Raw genomic sequence first — 22,500 nt, forward strand, 5'->3', positions numbered from 1 at the left:
AAAAAAATTTGCTGGTATTAGAAACAGTCTATTTTGAGTTAACATTTCTATAAACTTATTGAAAAGTAAGTCTATGGAAGGAAGAAATTCAATTAGCCGGTTATATCACTACGACAAGCCAGCTAATTAACCGCAACAAACTTGAAGAAATTAACATGAAAGGAAGTGGAAAACGACAATGTGATAAAACTAGGCAACAAAACCCGACAGGCAGCAAAAACAACGAGAAAATTAGTCGGAAGAAAAATGTTACCCATCCAACTATGGAAAACATCATTCTGCCATAAAGTGCGCCTCCGATTTCCCAAAAAGAGATTCATTAATCAACAAAGGCCTGATGAGATGTTTCTTTGATAATGCTTTTGAGCTTCGATAAAAACCCCCGGCGGTAATAAATAGCATTCCAGTTTACCGATGAATTGATAATACCAACCCTGGCGATCCTCAATATAAGGAAGCCTTTGATGTTGAATCGAAAACTTGGAATTGGCCGAGTTTTTCCCCATTGATCTTTTTCCCGTTATCAATATGGTAATCAGCAGCCAACGCTGATGTCCATTATGTACTTTTCCATTTCAATGATTAATAACTGTGATTGTATCGGGGATTCTAATTAATACACTGTTATTAGCCCGCTCATCAGTGGTGGTTTTCGCCCACTATGCGAGTCTCTCACCTTCCTGTGGCCTCATTACTACTTTCTAGGTTAGTACTTCATCTGTCTCTCACCTCTAACTGCTTCGTTCCATGTGAACTGTAAGATTCTCTGTTTTAAATTTTTATTAAGCAACATGGCTGTTTATATTAAATGACTGGCTGCTGAGTTGTTAGGGTGTTAGCGCTAGGGTGTATAAGACGTCCTGGACTTTTCCTCGCAAAACATAAAAAATAAAAATAAAAGGATTCATCTCCAACTCGGGAACTTTGATCGAACGGTCGAGTAGATGCTGTGACAAGAAGCTTGTGTGACGTTTACACACGCATTCACAAACATATATATATATATATATATATATATATATATATATATATATATATATTATATATATATATACATATATATATATATATATATATTATATAGATATATGTGTGTGTATCATATATATATATATATATATAATATATTTATATATATATATATATATATATATATATATAAGAATATATAATACCATACCATACAAATATTATATATAATAGATAAAAAAAATATATCACTATATATATATATATCCTATATATAGCTTTTACAAAAACTCTTCTTGCATTAACTTTAAATTGCAACAAGGGATCATTTAGCGGGGTAGGAGGGGGGGCAACTGCCCCCAAGACTAAAGTTTCCCCCCCCCCAAAAGCCTCAGCTTGCCCCCCCCCCCCATCAGCCCCCAAGCCCCGAGAAGTAACAGCATGTTCTCTGTTTAAATGTGCAATCATAAATATATGAAATTTCTCAGAAATATTACGTTTCTTGATCCTTGTCTGTCTACTATAGCTGGTTCACTTAAGGTAGATTCTTGGATGAGCCCTATTCTCACGAGACGTTTGTTTGGCGGCTGCTGATTGGCTGGTACCGGGAGGTAGGCAGCTCCCAGCCAATCAGCGGCCGCCAAACTAACGTCTCGTGAGAATAGGGCTCATCCAAGAATCTACCTTAAGTGAATCAGTTATAGTTACCAGTGCGGATGAGATAAATAAACAGTAGGGGAAGTATATAAATACCTTGATCAATACCTTGATCATGTGGCTTCAAAAAACATAAAATAGCTCAAAATAAAATAAAAAATAACCAGTTGATTAAGCTCTCTTCGCTCTCCAAACTGTCTGGGTACCCCCAACCTCCCAACGAAGATCATCTAGCACCTCAATGGCGTGGTTAGTATGGTGTTTGCTTCCCACCTCGGTGGTCGCGGGTTCGATTCTCGGCCATTCCATTGAGGAGTGAGAGATGTCTATTTCTGGTGATAGAAGTTCACTCTCGACGTGGTTCGAAAGTCACGTAAAGCCATTGATCCCCTTGCTGAATAACCTTTGGTTCCATGCAACGTAAAAACACCATACAAACAAACAAACCAACGAAGATCTGAAATGACACCCCTGAATTGCATGGATATGAGCTACCGCGCCAGGCCCTTTCTTGTCTTTACAGGAGTACCAATCTTCCCAGGTGAGCCTAATCTCAGAAGTCAAAAACGTAGTCCAACTGCCAACCAAAGTCTCCAGAGATCAGGGCCTTGCTGCCAACTAGAGCCGTATGAGGCAAAATGCTAAATCATAATAAAACGACGACTCCTTAAAATGAGTAAACGACGTTCTTCCGTTACATCAACATAATTATCATAAGTCTCAGAAGTTCCCGTATGTTATGGCATAAACAAAACGATCTATGGAAATAGAGAGAGAGAGAGGAGAGAGAGAGAGTTTGTGTAAATCTCAAAATTTACGGTTCCTTTATCAGTGACTTTCCATATGACATAAAAAAGAAGAATAAAAAGTGAATAAATGAACGAGGTATCAGAAGTTGTCAGATTTTGTAAATCAATCCAAATAAATAAAACCTGTACGAAATACACCCGCAATTTCATAAGTACACTCATACAGCAAAAACTAAATAAGTGGAAAATTAAATATGAAGCCGGCAAATTTTCTCCAAATATGAAAGTTGGCCTTTTCAGCGGAAAGGCAACGAGGGGAAACAAACATGTAATGATTACCGCACTTGCGCAAAATAACGTCCGACCATTCGCACCCAAGGTCGCTTTAGTCATCGATAATGACACCATGTCCTCAGGTAATATTTAAGCGTACTGAGCTCCGAGTCTGCACCCACGGCCACACTCCCTGGCCTTCTGCTCTGCTTGTTCTCCATTTGCTTCCGGTTAGCGTTAGAGAGAGAGAGAGAGAGAGAGAGAGAGAGAGATTATCATTATTATACAATTTGGGTATTCATGGGTTTTGTCTTCATTAACGAGTTTCTCTTAACTCGACAGAGAGAGAGAGAGAGAGAGAGAGAGAGAGAGAGAGAGAGAGAGATTATCATTATTATACAATTTGGGTATTCATGGGTTTTGTCTTCATTAACGAGTTTCTCTTAACTGAGAGAGAGAGAGAGAGAGAGAGAGAGAGAGAGAGAGAGAGAGAGAGAGAGAGATTGCCATTATTGTACATTTGGGTATTTATGTGTTTTATCTTCATTACCGAGTTTCTCTTAACTGAGAGAGAGAGAGAGAGAGAGAGAGAGAGAGAGATTGTCATTATTGTACATTATGGTATTTATGGGTATTTATCTGTTTTATCTTCCATTACCATGGGGGGGGGGGAGTTTCTTTCCTTAACTGAGAGAGAGGAGATGAGAGAGAGAGAGAGAGAGATTTACAAGGATTAGGATAACTCAATGATTTGTTAGTCCATCCGAGCAGTCATCGTGTGCTCACTTATCTCTAAGAGCAGGTTTTACTGTGCATTCACAGTGTCCTAATGATTTTGTCTAGCTTTCTTTTAAACTCTTCCACACTGTTGCTGTTTACAACTTCTTGTGGCAGCTTATTCCATGTGTCACATATCTTGTATGTGAAGACGTTCCCACAATGGGATGTGTTGTATCTCTTCAGTTCTAGTTTCCATCCATTATTTCTCGTCAGATTTTCGTTTAACGTAAATAAGTTACCGTCTACTTTTGTTATGCCTCTCAGTATTTTAAATGTTTCTATTAGTTGTCTTCGCAATCGTCGTGTTTCTAAGCCATACATGTTCAGGCTCTAGTCGTCTTTGGTAATCTATATGCCTGATGGATGGAATTAACTTTGTGGCCCTTGCTTGTACCCCTTCTAATCTATTTATGTCCTTTCTTAGTGTTGGTGACCAAAACTGTACTGCATATTGTGTGTAGAGCTGCAGCACCGTTTCCTTGTTTGTGTATTTGAACTGCCTCTTCATGTATCCCACTAGTTTCTGTGCCTTCTTTTCAGCTTTTATGCACAGTTTTGTGGATTTTAAGTCCTTGGTAATAATGACTCCAAGGTCCTCCTCTTGTTCTACACTATATATGTCATTCCCAAGCAGAGGATTGTTTGTGAGAGAGATTGTCATTATTATACATTTGGGTATGTATGTGTTTTATCTTCATTCACGTGTTTCTCTTTGCTGAGAGAGAGAGAGAGAGAGAGAGAGAGAGAGAGAGAGAGAGAGAGAGTGAGAGAGAGAGAGAGAGAGAGATCATTATTGTACATTTTGGGTATTTATGATTTATCTTCATTAACGAGTTTCTCTTAACTGAGAGAGAGAGATAAGACTGCCTTTTTTTACCTTTTCATTGCATACTGCTTGTGCAACAAATTTAGGATTTCACTTCTTCTATTCATTTACTCAATATACTGTATGAATGATTATTCATCAATTTATAATTGCTTATTTCAAACATTTCTTTCCCCAGACTCTCCAGATAACCACTTAGTGTTACATCTACAAACATGGTGATCAGTGTGACTGTCATTTCTATGAGACAAAATCTACGACCTTTGAGAGAAAAATAACAACAAAAGAAAAAAAAAGCTGAATTCCTGGATTTAAACTGTTATAGTGCCTGACATTACTTCTATTTGTGAATGTAAAAGGAAATGAACTAGAAGAAAACAGAGCAGCGAAAGCAAAATTCGATTCTGAAGTCTTCATGGTGTCACCTACTCGTCAGGGAATCCAAAGTTTCCCGCCGTCATGAGCGCCGACGCCCAGTTAGCGCAGCTGTTCAACGCCTGCGACAAGAAGGGTGAGTGAGTGAGCGATTCTAGCTTCAGATACTATCATAGTAAATCGCTGTCATTCTTTTTCAGGACTGTCGTTTGTCTTGCTTTGGTTTGTGTTCTAAACTGATAGGTTTTCATTCGATTTCTTCTGGTGAATAATTTCTCTCTCTTCAACTAGTCATTCAATTTTTCCTCTCTCTCTCTCTCTCACCCCCAGAGGATTTACGTGAAACCCCGGCTTGTAAACGCTGTCATCCTTAATTAAAAGCGCAAAATGACTGAAATTAATATAATGGTAGTAATCTTATTATGTGAGGATTTCATCGGAACATTTAATGACACCCAGTGCTTTTTTCATCCTACTTTTCATCCAAAACGGGATAAAGCTCTTAGATCCTAAAAATAATTATTCGATTGACGTTCACCGAGGTGTTAATTCTGTCTAATTTCTCTGTCTGTCTGTCTGTCTGTCCCTCTATCTATCTACGTGTGCTGAAAGGTTCTTGAATATTGTCTATAGTCACTTAACCACTTCTACAAACAAACATCTCTCTTTATCTAAAGTATTCCATATAACATTATAAACATATAAGACATCTTCCAAACTCCCCCGCCACCCCCCGCCCCCTCTCTCTCTCATTTGAACGTTTTTTTAAGAAAAGAGAAAAGGATACTTCAAAATCATTATATAATATAATATGAAGCAATCTGACCCACACAGAGAATGGAATGTATGACAACAGGGAAGGAGCAAAGGACCACGGCTAATTAACACATTATAAGTCAACTGTACCAAAAGCCTTTTCTTGTGCGACAAACCCGACTCCAACTGCTTCTAAATGCCTGCTGTTCAAGTGACATGCAGTTAAATTATTTAAGAAAAGGACACTGCCTGTAGAATTGGCATGTTGATCTTTGATGGCCATGTCTGCTAAACATCTCGATGGAAAAATTGTAACCTTCAGATTTTAACCTCAGTTCCAGCCACTTGAAATACTTGAAGATCATGACTAAAGTATCTCGGAAGAAAAAGGAGAAACATCGTTATTGTTGTACAATAAGACCTGCCACAACCAGTTATTATACAGTCCTGCACTTGGTGAAATGATTGCAACCCGTTCTCAAAGTCGTGGTACTTGACCGGTTCAAACTAGATGTTTCCAGCATTTCGATATCAATATCTCGTGACCGACGGAAACTGAAACTGAAAGGAATGTGTTCACAGACATAGCCTTTTATTGTCATCAGTATCCTTATCATAACTTTCATCATTTTATTGTTAACATCTTAAGTAAGAAAGTTGATTTTGTCTTTGCTTAGCTTGTTATGTTGTCCTTGCCGACATACTTCACAATATTTCACTTTTCGAAAATTTACAGCAAGATTAAAGTACTGTTTTCAGTGTCTTTCAATCATTGATAGATGATACAAAACTTGATATAATTACACTATATAGAAAATTCACACATTTCGGAATCATTACACCTGCCTACGGTTCGAAAACGGCAAACTCCCGGAGCCTGTGGCAATTTCAAAATTCTTTACGACTTTCATCAACAGGGAACTCTCATAAAATCCATCCATTATCTCCTCCATCCCGAACTATTTCTCCGTATCAGCTCCCCCTGAGAACCCCCATTAAATAACAAGATGAACCCTGCACCAGCAACTTGTCCGTGCATCGCAAGCTTAAACAATTCATTATTCTTTGCCTCTCGGTGTCCCCTTTTTTCGCTCGTGATGATCCAGATTTCCTCACGTTGAGTCGTTTCTGACGAAGGTTTCGCAGCTTTTGCCTTGATCTTTGCGTAGAGCTCCAACGTTCTTTAGTCTACATTCACGAAAATCATTCCTTCATTTATTCTACTCGGGCGATTTCTCATTGCGTCGTTTCCCAAAGCATCCAATGTCTCGCAGATTTTATCTAACGACAAAAATGTTCCCTTTGTTTTTCACGAGAGAATCCGTCATTATTTCTAGATTTTATGGAAATGATTCATTCTAAGCTTTATTGATCTGGAGACTTCCCCTCGCTCTTCCCGAAGGCAACCACCGCCGTTTCTTCGAGGTTTCTGGAGACCATTTTTGCTTTTTCAGTAAGACGATCAATGCTATTCCCGGAGGCATCCATTGTCACATCTGCCAGGCGTCATCAAATAACTGCTTCATTACACAGCACCGCCGAATAGATTTTCTGAGTGTCCTCCGCCCAGATTAGCGTTTGCATTTTAAATCGGTCGGCAAACAGGGCACTCAAGGGACACCGTTGGGAGGAGGGCAGGGGAGTCGGCATGAGACTTGTGTATAGCCAGTGCACTTTTTCTCGCTGCCATTTCCCGCCCAGGTACTCACCGCCCTTCCAAAGGCCTCCTGCTGTGACTCTTTTCATCACGAAAGTTTACACAGAGGAGAATCCTCATGTTTACTTTATCATATTATGTTAAGAGAGAAGAGAGGTATTTTCTAATCTCACGAAAAACAACACTGGAATTCTTCATCACCTGATCTTTTATCAGTAATGCGGTTCAGATTACAATACGATCGTTATGATCATTGGCCTCCTTCTCTGGAATATTCGCTCGTAAGTATAAACAGCCAGTCTGAAAATTATTATAAAAAGGAAAGCATACTGGGTGAATACAAGTTATGTGGCGTTACAGAAAAGAAATGAGAGAGAGAGAGAGAGAGAGAGAGAGAGAGAGAGAGAGAGAGAGAGAGAGAGAGAGAGAGAGAGTCTCTCTCTCTCCCTTTTACCTTAAATCTTTATTCATGCATCATTGCCTTGCTTCAATTTTAATCTGGTTTTTCATTTATCAACCTGTCTACTATTTAATCATTCTTCTGTTCAGTTATTTAAGTTTTATCTGAATTTTTTTCAATTTTTTAATTTATAAACATAAGTATCCATTTGCTTGTAAGTAACCACATATTCAATAACATCTCTAGTTGCATATTCATTAGATTACATATTTTTCTTCTGAAATTTCAACCCCAGAAAATAGAGTTCATCTCGAAAAAGGCAGCAGCCAAATGCGTCTGACGATGTTAATGAATCCGCACTTCATTACTGCCTCTCTTCCTGCCGTGTGCTCTTGTTCGCGAAGCAAGTCTCCGTGAGAGATGATGAAATGCGTCTCAGGTTCTTCCAGCGTGATAAAAATTGCACTTATCAATCTAAAATGATTCAGTCAAGTTTAAAATATTTTAAAAAGATTTCTTAACTGAAACACTGATCACTGAAATGTTACTAAGAAGAAATAGTTTTACTAAATCCAATTCTTATCCAAAAATATTTCCTTACATAAAACGCCATTGCCAATTATATTAGCTAACGAAACAGAATTATTTTGTCTAATTGAGAATCGTTTATTTAGCTGCAGTTTTCAGAAAAAAAATCTTCCGTGAAATGAACTGCCCCGAATGCCTAAATTCTTTTTTAAATGAAGGTTATTTTGCAAGATGAAAAATCATGCCAAAAATCATATCATGCAAAAATATTTTACTGCATGGAAATTATAGCATTAAACAAATAATTATTGTACCAAATGAAGCTTATTCGGCTCAGAAAAATTAGATTACAAAGTCAAACTCCCCGTATGATAAAACTGGACTTTGAAAAAGAATCTGATAAAGAATCTAATAAATTACTTATATAAATTTGCAATGAATGTACTCTCTCTCTCTCTCTCTCTTCTCTCTCTCTCTCTCTCTCGCTCCACATGCGAACACTCTGGTCTTTGTGCATAATTACCGGTTGAAGATATATTACTAGGTTAAAACTCAAAACTAAATCTATCAGGCATGAAGTGTTATTCTCAAAATCGATTCAGAAATGTTATCCAGCTCTAATTCCTTCGACAAATTCGAAAGCAAACTAATAATATTGTGAATTTCCTTCCAAAAACCTTCAAAATCTATTCATTTGTCAGAAATTGGTAATCCCAACCACTGTAAAATAACTTTCTAATTAACCAAATTTCACGAACTTCATTCATTTGCACGAGATTTCCAAAGAGCCCCCCCCCCCCCCCCAACCCCAATTCAACATGGCCTCTCCTACAAAGAGCCTCTGGCGTCTAACCTTTCCTTCCTTTACTCCGCATCGCTCCCTGAAAGGCAAAGGATACATCGTCGAGGAGGAGCTGAAGGAATTATGCTCTGGCCTAGGAATCACAGCCGAGGACTCCAACGTCATCTTCACCGACCTCGACCAGGACAAGGACGGGAAGATCTGTTACCAGGAATTCTCAAAAGGATTCCGAGAATTCCTCAATCCCGAGACGGAGGTGCAAAACAAAAGGAGGTTTTCTATCAAGTGAGTTCCTGCTTTTTGTTACCGACTGGTGGAAGTCAAAAATGCCTATAAACTTTGACTCAAATCAAAAAGGTTTTTCACGCTTGCGAATAAATAAAATGAAATTATGAAAATGAAATAAATAACCCCCAAAATTTCAAATATTTGCTTTCATCATGTCAAATAAAGAAGTCTTCTAAAACTGTAAGAATACTCCTCAAAATTAAATTTTTTTTTCAGTATTAACATCATAAGTAAATGTCAAAGAAATGACCTTTTCAATATTTAGATATTTCTTTTCACATTTTCATTGACCTGTAACGTTTTGGGCGCCTCTGCATCATTTGCCTCACACTGACCCATATTTTGTTTCAAGTTTGTGCCTGTATTTCATTCTCAGGTATTCTCCACTGATGCTCTTGGTTTTATCTTTGCATATTAGTAGTCTATCTATTTTATGACGTGCAAATTTTACAGGTTATAGCGCTAAATAAAATGTTTACTTCATCTCTAGCTACTCTGATCATCACATTCCTTATTGTGTTCTCTTTCCCCTCTTTCTCTTCTCCTCCTTCATTTAATTCTGTATAATCTTCCTGTCTACCTCTCTTCCTATCTTCATCAAATTCTTTCAAAATCTCTCTCTCTCTCTCTCTCTCTCTCTCTCTCTCTCTCTCTCTCTCTCTCTCTCTCTCCTAAAATTCTTGTATTCTATCTCTCTCTCTCTAGCTCTCTTCCTTCTACAAGCTCATTAAAACTTCTATAAGGGTCACCGTTTCCATCTCTTCCCCTTATTCGTTCTCCCAGTGCTCCTTAAATAGCAGCAATTAACTCCAGTAATGACTGAAATCCAACCACTCTTTCACTCGCCAAGAAAATAAAAGCAGAAAAGGCGAACCGAGTCCCGAAAATGAGCCCAATCACGCTTTTCCTGGGCGCACGATGTCTCCTCGGATTGACGAATAAGTCTTTGAGACATCCTAATCCTTGTAACTCCTTGTAACTCCTGCAGGAGCTGCGAGTCCGATGAGGAGGGCGGTCACCCCCTGGGAGACGAGGAGCTGAGGAGGAGGGAGAGCGTCTATCAGGCCTGGAACAATCTCACCAACAAGCTGGACGAAGTGACGCGCACCGCCATTGGCAAAGAGAGGTAATGATGGCCGCTTGATGGATCATAATAACAATAAGAATAATGATACCTTGGGAAAAGAAAGCCATGACTGTGTGCTTGAATATGTTGCAAATGTTTGACTTGAATTACATTACAAACACTCAGTCACTGAGGATTTTATTCTTGCGTTGAATATCCCTGTTTATGTGTAGCCTTTTCCTTTTTCTTGGTTTTTTGCAACAATACTGTTCGGATGAACTTGTGCTGGGTTGCTCAAGGGGGTCGCTTGCCCGCCCCCCGGCATTTCTAGATGGTTACCCATCCACGTACTAACCAGTATAAACGCTGCATAATTTCGCTGACCAGACGACAGGATATAGCAGACGAATTAGTCTCACCGGACATAATAATATTAATGACGATGTAGAATTTCAATTAAATAATCATACAATATATATCAAAGGACACTTGAATTAAGGCGACAGACAATACGCTCTTATAAAACGTTAAAAAAGCTGAATGCGGGAAAATAAATCAAACCGTCACCACCACCACCACCACCGACTTGGAAACGGGGATCAGCAGAATTGCCAGAACAGCCAGATGTGTCTCCGAACAGCTGTGGTGGCACATTCGTCAAGGGCGAAGTCTGGCCACTGCGTATGCCAAAGGAAATGAGATCTAATTACATATCAATTCAAATTTACATTTTAACGTCAATATCTGCTCACATTTCGCCAACAATCCTAATGCGCTCACGCGTATTCACAATTTTATACACGGAAAAATACGCTTTTACAATACGTATACAACTGACATTCCCCTGACCAAATTTGTTGGCGCGGAAATGAAGACGTCGTCATTCCTCAAAATCCCAAAGCCTTAAAACCTGCGTCACACCTTCGGAGTCTGGTGCGAGACGGCAATAATAATAAAGTCGTCACAGGGCGGAAACATTTCCCATTTCTACTTGGTTTCATATGAATGCATTCTCACTATGAATGGTAGCGGTAAAAATACATCCTGATTTTATTTTTGTGCGTAACAACGGTAGCATAAACTCCTGGTTTAGAGTTGCACCATCCAGCCCTGGGCCAGCTTCTCTCCCTACCTGTAAAATGAAAGCACCTTGGTCCGACCATCGGGATAGTACGGGTTAGCTAAACACCACATCTTGAGAATACCTTTAATAAAAGAACAAATCCTTTGGAAATAAAAAGTACAAAGGACTGAGTGTCAATATCAAAATATAATGAAATCAACTTGATGTATCTTTCTCGGAAAAACATAAGTAAAAAATAAAAAAGCAAGAGTTATGAAAGTGATTCACGCAATGTAACACTTTCGTGTCATAGAGTCATAAAGACAGCAAAGAATAAGTATGAATTCTTTCGATCTTTTACCCGAAACTACATCAAATACAAGTTGTCACTGGCGCTACTCGAAGAAAATTAAATGAAAAAATAAAAATGCCTGATAAATAAAATGCTTTGCTGTTCCAATGTGCAAAGGAGTCATCAGGGCGTTAATAAAAAATTCCAGAAAACATTTTGATTTTCGTGATTTGTTTATTTTCAAAGTCGTACAGTCTAGCGGCTACTCAACGCAATGCTAATGCACAAATAATAATAAACGAACGCATAATTCAAGAAGAACATTCCTCCCCAAACAGACTGTGACATGAATTTTATTCTTGGAAGATAATCGAGAAATTCCCGTTCACGTCATAGAGCCGTAATTACTCCAACATGCGATTTTGTATGAATACTGGTGTATGTATATACCACGAGAAAGAGCAGAGTGAGGCAGAAAGAGTGAGGGCGCTGAGACTATATATATATATAATATATATATATATATATATATATATATATATATATATATATATATATATATATATATATATATATATATATATATATATTATACACATATATATATATATATGTGTGTTGTGTGTGTGTGTGTGTGTGAGTGAGTAGTGTATGTATGTATGTATATATATATATATATATATATATATATATATATATATATATATATATATATATATATATATATATATATTATATATATATATATATATATATATATATATATAATATATATATATATATATATATATATATATATATATATATATACAAAAGGAGGTAAAAAATGGATTTAGGATTTTGTATCACTTGGCATTACGTGATTTATATCTCAGAACTCTTCCTTAGATAATCTCTGGAAGAAATCAATTAAAACAACATATATTTTTAAATAGTGTCGGTAATCATTCAGAATAATTATATCTGAAATTTAATTTGCGCTACCTTTCGGAATAAATAATTTTGACTGTCAAGCCCAGGTATCCAAGCCTAGGCATCCAGTAAGTGTGTAATTTTTTTGGCAACTAATTTGTTTCAGTTACCCTTCCACCATGCATATATGTATAGATACACTCGGCAGTACTACGAGGAAACCTGAACCGTTATCAGACAGCCCAATCCTTTATATATATTGATTTCGTCTTGATTAGAGGAAAAGCGTTCCTTTACACACCGCATGCCAAGGAAGAAAACCTCAAACGGAGACAGCAAATGACCAGAGCCAACGAAGCCAATAACGAAGGGCATTGTCCGTCTCATCAGCAGACCTTATGACAGACGTAGACTGAGGAACGACGCAAGTTTGATAACACCTCTGACACAATTATGACCCACATTCCGATCAAAAGGGCTTGACCTTGCTCTACTGACACTGTACACTGCTGTGTGGAGTGAATTCGTGTACGCAAAGCGTGTGCGTGCGTACCAGAGATGATCTCATACATAGACACTTGTGTGCAGACTTGGTCTCATCAACATGGTCTGTACACAAATGGTACGCTGAGCCGCGTTGCGCAGAAATGACCTTATATTTGAAAGTCCTGCTTTTATAGAGGTGATCTCATCCACGGGAAACTTGTGTGTGCTGAATCGATGTATGAGCCATTATTGTGTGGATGGAGGTAGCTTCGTACAGATGTTAAAAATGACAGGGTTGTCCACACTGAACGGAGAAATAGGCTATATCTGTGTGAACGGAGATGACCTCATATACGTGACCCTCGGGTATACAAAACTGATTTCAAACAAGATAGGATGATGAGCACAGATTATTGATCTCAATTCACGTCTTTTTTTGTGTGTACAGAACTGATCTCAATGCACATGAACCTTGCATTAATGGAAATTAATCTCAAATACGTAGCACTTGAACAAAACTGAACTCTGTTTGTATATTAACTGAATATTTCACATTCGATGCCATTATGTGAAGAATTCACGTATTGAAATTGATAGACAAAACACAGACGAATCAAAATGCAAATAAAAAAAATTTGTCACCATTCCTGTGATTACCAATTTCACTTTGTTTCTTGTTTTGTTTTTATTTCTCTTGGTTAACGAATCTAAACGTAACAATATATATATGTATATATAATAGACACATATACACATGTGCATATATAATTAGAAGCCGAAGCATTTCACTGTTGAACAATACCGACATCATCCTATTATCCTAGCTTAACATATAACTTTTACAAAGCAGTTACACAGCACCAGTGTCATGATTACATTTGCATATAATTGTATAAACCTGAAAACGTGATATGTAAGCAATGATTTTTTACATGAATACGAAAATATATTCGTAAAGATTACTGAAAGCGGTTGGGTATATTTCGATGTAATTTTGTAATACAATTTATATATCCATCTATCTGAATATATGAGTATGTATGTATGTATGTATGTACACACCACACATTCAAGCAAAGAGACAGCTTTGCCACAATGTTGTATAAAATTATAATTCGAGGCTTAAAACTGATAACATTCTAAACTAATAATAATAATAATAATAATAATAATAATAATAATAATAATAATAATAATAATAATAATAATAATAATTAACCACATTCTGGTAAAGAGACAAATTTATCACATTGGTCTGATTCAGATTCTGAATCAGAGCTTGAAACTGGTAACATTCTAAATAAAAAATAACGAATTGCTTTTCAGTGGCGCCCAGATCAGAGACCTCCTGCAGGACTTGGAACTGACCGCGGCGCCTCCTGAAGTAGCAAGTCGAATCAGCGGCGTCCTCTCTACTCTCCTGAAAGAACTCGAAAACCTTCATCAACATCACACGAGTTTGGAAGAGATGTATAAAAAGTAAGTTGACCTTGTCTTTCAGTTTTGCTCTCTGTGTCATACGGTGTCATAAGGAGAAAGTCGCTCGGAAAGGCAACTAACGACATGGCCCTTTACCCCAGTAATGAGCAAGGCCTAACTACTACAAGAGAAAGCATAGACCAGCAAGTCAAGGGAAATAAAAGTTGTGCACACATACATAACAATATTCATAAATGCATGCATGTGTGTTATATATATATATATATATATATATATATTATATATAATATATATATATAATATATATATATATATATACATGTGTGTGTGTGTAATGTACTTCTCTACGGTGTAGCATCTTCCAATAACAGCCCTTGTTCAGATTAAATGATTTAGTTTTATTATCTGCTTCCTTCTTCTTTTTTCCTAATATCACATGCCCCCTCACTATCTCAGCCATCCGCTTGCACATCTACACATTACCCTCTCTTCTGTCCAGCATCAGTACCTTGAACAACGTCCATTCTTTTTCTCATCATTTTATTTCTCATCCCTGGCTGCTTTTAGTCCCCATCACCACACCTCTGCACTTACAAACACCGCAGATTTGATGACCCCATCTCTGAATTCTGCATAAATACACCTTTCACTTTAGTGTCTGACCATACCCAAATTTCCATGAACCTTCTCATCATACGTTGCTCTCATTTTCTTCCTGTCTGACGGAGTTTTCCCATTTTTTGATATTTTTGATTTACAACTAAAACTTCAAACCATTTCCATTGTTTCACATTAACTGATGATCAGAAAAACCTGCATTCGCTCCTGTTCTAACTCGCGTGTCCTTTTAACAAACTCTTTTCCTGACTATTTTCGTTCTTATTACGTTTGTTTATCAATCTTCTTGTGTAATCTTGCATTTTTTACAATCAAGTCCATCTCTGAGCATACTGCCACGAGACTATCTCCATTTACTCCGAAACCCATGGCTACTAACTACTCTGTCTTCTCTATTCACTACCTTTGCTTTAGATTCCCCAGCATAACCACCTTTCTCATACTCCAAATTAAATCTTTAGAATTACTATCACAACCTTATCCACGCACACACATACACACATACACATACAGCACATAAGCTTGTGTGTGAACTGGTATACTATGTGAATGCTTACATGCACAATGACCTCATTAACTTTTCAGCTTCCTCACAGTTTTTTCGGTAACCTTATCCATAGCAGAATATATCCGAATAAGATACAAACAAACAGTTTACCCTCTATGGCAGGACATTGAACCAGCATTGAATAGGTTCCAACGGGGGCGCAAACCATTTTTTAACATGACGGATACAATTCTAGTAAGTTTATAATATATATATATATATATATATATATATATATATATATATATATATATATATATGTGTGTGTGTGTGTGTGTGTGTGTGTGTGTGTGTCTACGTACACACTCACACACGCTCTGCCGACTTTCAAATATTATTTCTCAGAAAAATTGTATATGTAAGATCTCGTATTGTGGCTAAAATTGCTATTAAAAAATAATAAGAACTGGATGACAAAAAAAATCCCATTACATGAAGTACTAATGAGAACATTTCTCTTGAACTTCCAGTTATTAGTCAGTGATGAGTAGATTCCTGTCTATTGAAAGGAAGGAAAGATTTTCTGTCACCGCCAGATTCTGAACTGCTGGATCTCCTTTTCTTGACTTAACTATTAAAAACAATTCTGTCTCCTCATATAAAAAAAACTGAAGGAGTCAAAAGAATAGAAGAATGATGACATCCAATGCGAACTCACAATAAGTCGTCAGGTTGCTGACATAAAGAAAGAAGGGACACAAAATAGAAGACACAGACAATGGGGAAGGGCGTTAAAATATAATAGATTGATTTGCAATTAGGTCTGTAAGGTATCAGATGTTTGATGTCGACGCCCTTTTTATGCTTAACAAAGAAGATTTTGAAGAGGCGTCTTTATTAGCTTTTATATTATGACGATACGACATCCTTTTGAGTTATAGAAAGAATTGTTGTGACCTACTTCCATAAAACAGGTCACGACGGCCCTGAATATTTTTTCCGATAAATCTGATACAGATGAATAGCACTGCGTCCCGGGCTTTAGATAGTTACATTCAGCTTACATTCACTAATAATAATAACCTTATTTCGAATATTAACGGTGTAATTCGCATACTGTAAATTATTAAAACACTTTTCAGTTGCAAATGTACACCCAGATATCCTTTCATTTACCTAAAACTTACACATAGCGTAACTATCTAAAGCCCGGGACGCAGATAGTTGTAAATATGTACAACTAAATATTATGCTAATAAATAGGTAAAGATTCTCACCATGCTTCAAAATCAATTGCAAATATTAGTAAACTAAATACAGATGCCCCAGTAAATGTTATAGACCGCACTCAGAAACACAAACCAGCACACTGGAAGCTGAGAATTCGATGATCAAATAATTTGCTCAGTCGTGTATATATCATTCACTGCCACCATTTGGAATCCTGCAACTTTCTATGCGTTTCCCAAAAATATTTAAATTACGATTTGTTATCACTCAATAAGATGCGCCCTGCAAAGGTCACTTTTATACAAAATGGAAGAGAGAGAAATACTGTCAGTTGTTCAAAGAGACCTCGTATTTTAGATGAATTATGGTTCGACAAAGATGCAAAACAAATGATATATATATATATATATATATATATATATATATATATATATATATATATATGTGTGTGTGTGTGTGTGTGTGTGTGTGTGTGTGTGTGTGTGTGTGTGTGTGTGTATTAAAATTTAGTTAAAACAGTAACAAAGACAATGACGTCACGTTTGAAACATAACCACAATTACAAAATCATGACAGAAACTGCCTTCAGCTTTGAAGACCTGAAGTCGATGTGTAGGTCTGACATCGTTTTGTTCCCCAGGCCAAAAGAATACAACGTAAAGGAAGCACGTTTTCACTGATAGAATAGATCAGTTCATTCATTCATTCATTCATTCAATTATCCAGATCCTCCTGACCTCTCCCGTATATAACTATGAATTTTTAGATAACTTAATAATTTAATCAAGTTATTCTCAATCAAATTGCTCTCCATTTATACTTTAATAAAATAACTATACACAGATAACGTTAATAAAGAGACAGACACGTCCCAAATCTTAACCTGCGAGTAGAAAACGGCCTATAGATCTTTGTTATTTGTAAAAATCAAAATCGATGATTTTTACATTCACGCAGTCGACTCTACAACAATTGTATTTGTATAAAACAACAACAACAACAACAACAACAACAATAATTGAAAAAGAAACCCACAAAATCACTTTGTAACTTGTTTACTTCTAAGTATTTACATTTAATTTTACTCCACACTCGAGTACTTTCAGGCCCTATTAAAAGAAGCTAAGATTGACCCTGCTGACCTGGAGATTAGGTTTTCTGCCCAACAGATTTGGTGACTACTTCCTTACCACAAGGGTGAATGCCATTGACCATCAGCTCAGGATATCAGAGCGACAAGAGGGGATTGGCAACTCTCAAAGAAACCAGAACAGCCATCACATAAATGACAGCTCAACGAGAAGTTCCAGAAGACTGCTGGGCCTTGACCCAGCCTGACATCCCAAACATCTCTTGAAATTGGGCCACAGATAGGGCCTGAAAGTACTCGAGTGTGGAGTAAAACTAAATGTAAATACTTAGAAGTAAACAAGTTACAAAGTGATTTTGTGGGTTTCTTTTTCAATCTTCAGGAGAAAACTGAAAGAAGTTTTTGTTTGGTTAATAATAATAATAATAATAATAATAATAATAATTGCTGATCTTTGGAGTCATATTTCTAATTCGTCAATTTAATGATACTAACGGTGTTTTTACTTTATAATAATAATAATAATAATAATAATAATAATAATAATAATAATAATAATAATAATAATAATAAATGCTGGTCTTCGGAGTAATATTTCTAATTCGTCAATTTAATGAAGCTGACGGTGTTTTACTTTATAATAGTAATGATAATAATAATAATAATCGTTCAACTTGAAGAGAACGCCAGCATCATGCCACGGCCTTGAAATCACTGGAGAGCGAGCTGGAGGACCAGGTGGCCAAGGTGGAGAGGAAGGCGAAGCAGCAGGCCCGGCAGGAGTCGGAGGAGGAGAAGAGGATCCTGCAGGACCAGATGGAGGAGGAGGTGGCCAAACTCAACGCCCATCTCATGATCTTCCAAAAGGTAACAGAAACGAAAGCAAAATAAGTTTACTCTTTGTGTTATCACTGAGACGGGTAATCTAGTAGTAGTAAGATTACGCCACCCTTATGCTGGCACGGGCTCTTGCTTTTCAACAGCCAGTAATCGGTAATCTAGCACTCTTACCTAGCCCAGGCCCGAAAAAAGAAGAATAGAAAAAGAAAAGAAAGTGTGGCTCTTGAAATTTAAGTTGTAAATCAGAGAAAAAGGAATCAGGGAGTTACACTCTTCTTGCATAAAATCAAAAGCATTTATCTCTATCATTTTTTACTGTTTTATAGTTGAAATCATTATGTTATCAGTATGGCTGCTCCTGAAACTATTAGTATCATTGTCACTGTACTTGTTATTGGTGTGTATGACTACCGTTCTCATCAATCACAGTAGCTACAGCTCTGACTTTAGATTGAGATTGTCAACTGACCTTTAGACTGAGAATGTCAATTGACCTTTAGACTGAGATTATCAGTTGACTTTAGATGGAGATTGTCAACTGACCTTTTAGACTGAGATTGTCAATTGACTTAAGAGTGAGACTGTCAGCTGACCTCTTAGACCGAGATTGTCAACTGACCTTTAAACTGAGATTGTCAATTGACTTTAGATTGAGATTGTCAACTGACTTTTAGACTTAGATTTTCAATTGACCTTTAGACTAAAACATAAGAAAATCGGAAGAATGGAAAAAAGAGCAAGCGAAATCCGCAACCTTGCAACTGCTACTCTTGCAGGTGGACTCATGGCTGAAGAAAGACAGCGGGGAAGGGGAGATGAGGAAGAAGCTGGAGGACGCCTACCACGCCAACAGGAACCTCAACATGAGCCTCAACGAGACGGCCACTAATCTCGGCCTCATGAGGTCCGAGATGGCTCAGTTGAGGCTGCAGTATGAAGAAAAGTGTAGGGAATTACACAGGTAAGAATACAGGCTACAATACATTGCACTTTATTACAAGATGGAGAAAATGTAGGGAAATATTTGTTTCATCGCATGAAAGGAAAAATTAAATTTCGGATGTAAGGAACAAAGCACTTCTCAGGCAAACAGGCCTTTGTCTTAGAACAATTCTAATAAGAAGGATGGAGCTAGGCTCATGTGGGGTTGCCTTACCAAGGAACACCTAAGGAATTTCGCAGATCAAAAATAGAAGAAATGACACTTTAGCATAATATTAAAATGGCATTATTAAAAGCAATAAAAACTATACCAGTTTTAACATATAACGTCATACATTTCGTTCCTAAACATTAGAGATCCACTTTTAACCTGTATGAGGAAAAAATGGCTATGTAATCCAAATCACAGTTTAGCAAAACCCTAAAGAATAACAGTTAATTACATTCTTACCTTTTTCCAGCGAACGAGAGGCAGTATTGGAATACATGCATCAATACGACCACATGAAGAGACAGCTTGAACTTCTGCAGTAAGTAACGACTTCTATAAATCTTACATATTTTGTACGGAACAGATGACCAGGTGCCTTTCAACCAGGCCTGAACAAGAAATTAATGGAAGAAAGAAACTAAATTCTAACATCCTAATCAACATTTTGCATAAATAATATGATTAAGTTTTGAATATTAAAAAAGCCCCAAACCTAATACAAACAGCAACAGGAAGCAAAACACCCGCTAAAATATGAGGTATTTGATATTACACTGTAGACTTCACGCGTGAAATTCCCATCAAAGAAATACAATACGCAACATTCGTTCTACTTATGTCGATAACAACATGCGTGATTTGTAGGAAAGAAATCATTAGCCTTTGCGGAAGTCACGATAATCCTTGACGATCTTCTTCAGCCAAGCAAACATGAGACTCCAGGACACAAATGACAGCATGAGAGGCGCCATGGAATACGAGTGGCGAAGGTCACCAGCCGGCTCGAGGTGTTCCAGCACTCGGAGTTCGCACCGTGCGAAAGAGAGACGAAGAAGTCAAAGGTAAAAAACAAATATATAACTAAATAAAGCATTAGAGAGGCATATTCCCATTCATAAGCCATTTGCACTTGCGCAAAATTAATCGTTAACTGATAATCCTTAAATAGCAGAACCAGTGAGTGTACGCACGACGTTCGTACAGGTAAATGAAGTTCAAGTATTTTCTAAAGACCCATTCGTTTTCACTTCCACTTAAAAAATGTTTACATCGTGGCTAGAATTAAAATTAAACCTAAGTCCAAATGTTATTCGAGAGACCAGCAACCGACTGACTCTTGCAGAATACAGGTAATCAATCAACCGTCGCAATTACATTCATTGTCATTCCTTGATTTTACAGGTCTCTTTCTCAGGACTCCGGGTGAGTACCCTGACATTTGACAGACTTTGATGATCAGTTGCATGACTTCGCTGTGAACTAGCTACTGAAGTAAAAACGACTTTTCATGTCTTACCCGTTTATAACTAACGTTTGTCAGTCTTTAGTGATATAATGCTAGCTCAATATGCCATTTTACCTTGTGGTTTCTATTTTTGCATATCATTTTATTGAAAAGACCTTCTTACTTATGCTTTCTGCTCGGTAAAATCATTCCAGGGTTTTCTGTTTTCTACTTACGGAGTAGTTTTTGCTTATTGATAAGCCTATGCTTTCTGTTACGTACAATCTTGTAACCAAGGCTTTCTATTTGTTACTTATGGAACTCATGTCCAAAAGGCCTTTCAAGCTTTTGCTTTCATTCTTACTTCACTCACTACTTTATCACACAGCCTGTCTAACTTCGTCATTCTATCTTTGACCTGAGGTACCCTTTTCAAAGGGCACATTAGACCTAGGGCTTCTGTTTTCTATTTTGGGTACACAATTCTCTCCTAAAAACACCTTCCAATAAAGGTTATATTTTTTTCACTTATATTGCGATTTACCTGAATCGCCTCCTAAGTATTATCAACTAATGATATGATAATGATATCACCCTTCATCCAAAAATCTTCTAACTTGGCCTATCAAGTATAAACTTCTGTGTCACTTGACTCAATACTTTCTAACTTGGGCTCTTCGTCTTGACTTGAGCAACTTTCGATTGAAAATAATTACTAAATTTGGCTCTCTAAGCTTTAATAGTTTTCTTTCATCTGTTTTTCAACCTAGGCACTCTATTCTTCAATTACATATATGTCCCTTGACTGAAACTACTCTAACTTATGCTTTTTTATTCTTGTTTACACAACATTTATCGAAAGGTCCTTGTAATTTAGCTATTCAGTTCCATTTCCACGGACACTACTTCTAATCTTTATATGTGTTACTGAATCTTCTATTTATTTCCTCCATTACAATGCCAGAAAGTATGTAGACATTGTAAAAGATAAGGAAAATCAAAGTCTTTTCTATTCTTTACTTCCGTAACCCTTACCAAAATCTTAGGGTGAATATTTCTCTTACATACTAACTTGATGTACCATGTAGATAATGATATAATTTCTAGCATTTCCCTTGTTTTTTCAAAGTGACTCTGTTCATACTTTTTTCGTACATAAATGTTAATTGCTGACATTTTTCTGCTCTTAAAGAATCTATTTCATTATAACCAAAAACTATTCTGGAGCGTGCTATAATTCTGTTGCACATAAACGAATGTAAATTATATATATGTATATATATATATGTGTGTGTGTATTTATGTAATTGTAATTGCCGCAATGCCCTCGTAACTTCTCAAATGCTTTGCTCTATTTAGATACGCCTGTCACTAGAAAGCCTTGAGCTCCAGCTTCAAAGAAAAATGAAGAAGTTATGATGTCCGGTAACGGTAAACGAACCCGCGATACCATAATGACGAGGAGGTCACGTTGCCGACCTGACCACGAGAAGGATTAAAAGTCTTTTCCCTCTCATACATACATATAACTGTCGTTT

At 37.0% G+C, this 22,500-nt stretch overlaps 1 protein-coding gene across 4 annotated transcripts in view; it reads left to right on the plus strand.

The window, feature by feature from the left end:
• The window catches only part of LOC135202569 (ras and EF-hand domain-containing protein homolog), a 72,126-nt gene that overhangs the window by 32,626 nt on the left and 17,000 nt on the right, over window positions 1-22,500 (plus strand). For 2 of the 4 annotated variants that reach the window (XM_064232063.1, XM_064232064.1), the window contains exons 2-10: window positions 4,433-4,765; window positions 8,859-9,057; window positions 10,049-10,186; window positions 14,206-14,358; window positions 18,425-18,611; window positions 19,361-19,545; window positions 19,988-20,056; window positions 20,439-20,579; window positions 20,920-20,940. In XM_064232063.1, coding sequence (XP_064088133.1) covers window positions 4,714-4,765; window positions 8,859-9,057; window positions 10,049-10,186; window positions 14,206-14,358; window positions 18,425-18,611; window positions 19,361-19,545; window positions 19,988-20,056; window positions 20,439-20,579; window positions 20,920-20,940 — 1,145 coding nt within the window. In that variant the 5' untranslated portion in view covers window positions 4,433-4,713. The remainder of the gene's footprint in view (window positions 1-4,432; window positions 4,766-8,858; window positions 9,058-10,048; window positions 10,187-14,205; window positions 14,359-18,424; window positions 18,612-19,360; window positions 19,546-19,987; window positions 20,057-20,438; window positions 20,580-20,919; window positions 20,941-22,500) is intronic. The other 2 variants (XM_064232066.1, XM_064232067.1) reach the window with 2 other exon arrangements.

The sequence above is a fragment of the Macrobrachium nipponense genome, chromosome 30, assembly GCF_015104395.2.
Source record: "Macrobrachium nipponense isolate FS-2020 chromosome 30, ASM1510439v2, whole genome shotgun sequence".
NCBI lineage: Eukaryota > Metazoa > Arthropoda > Malacostraca > Decapoda > Palaemonidae > Macrobrachium > Macrobrachium nipponense.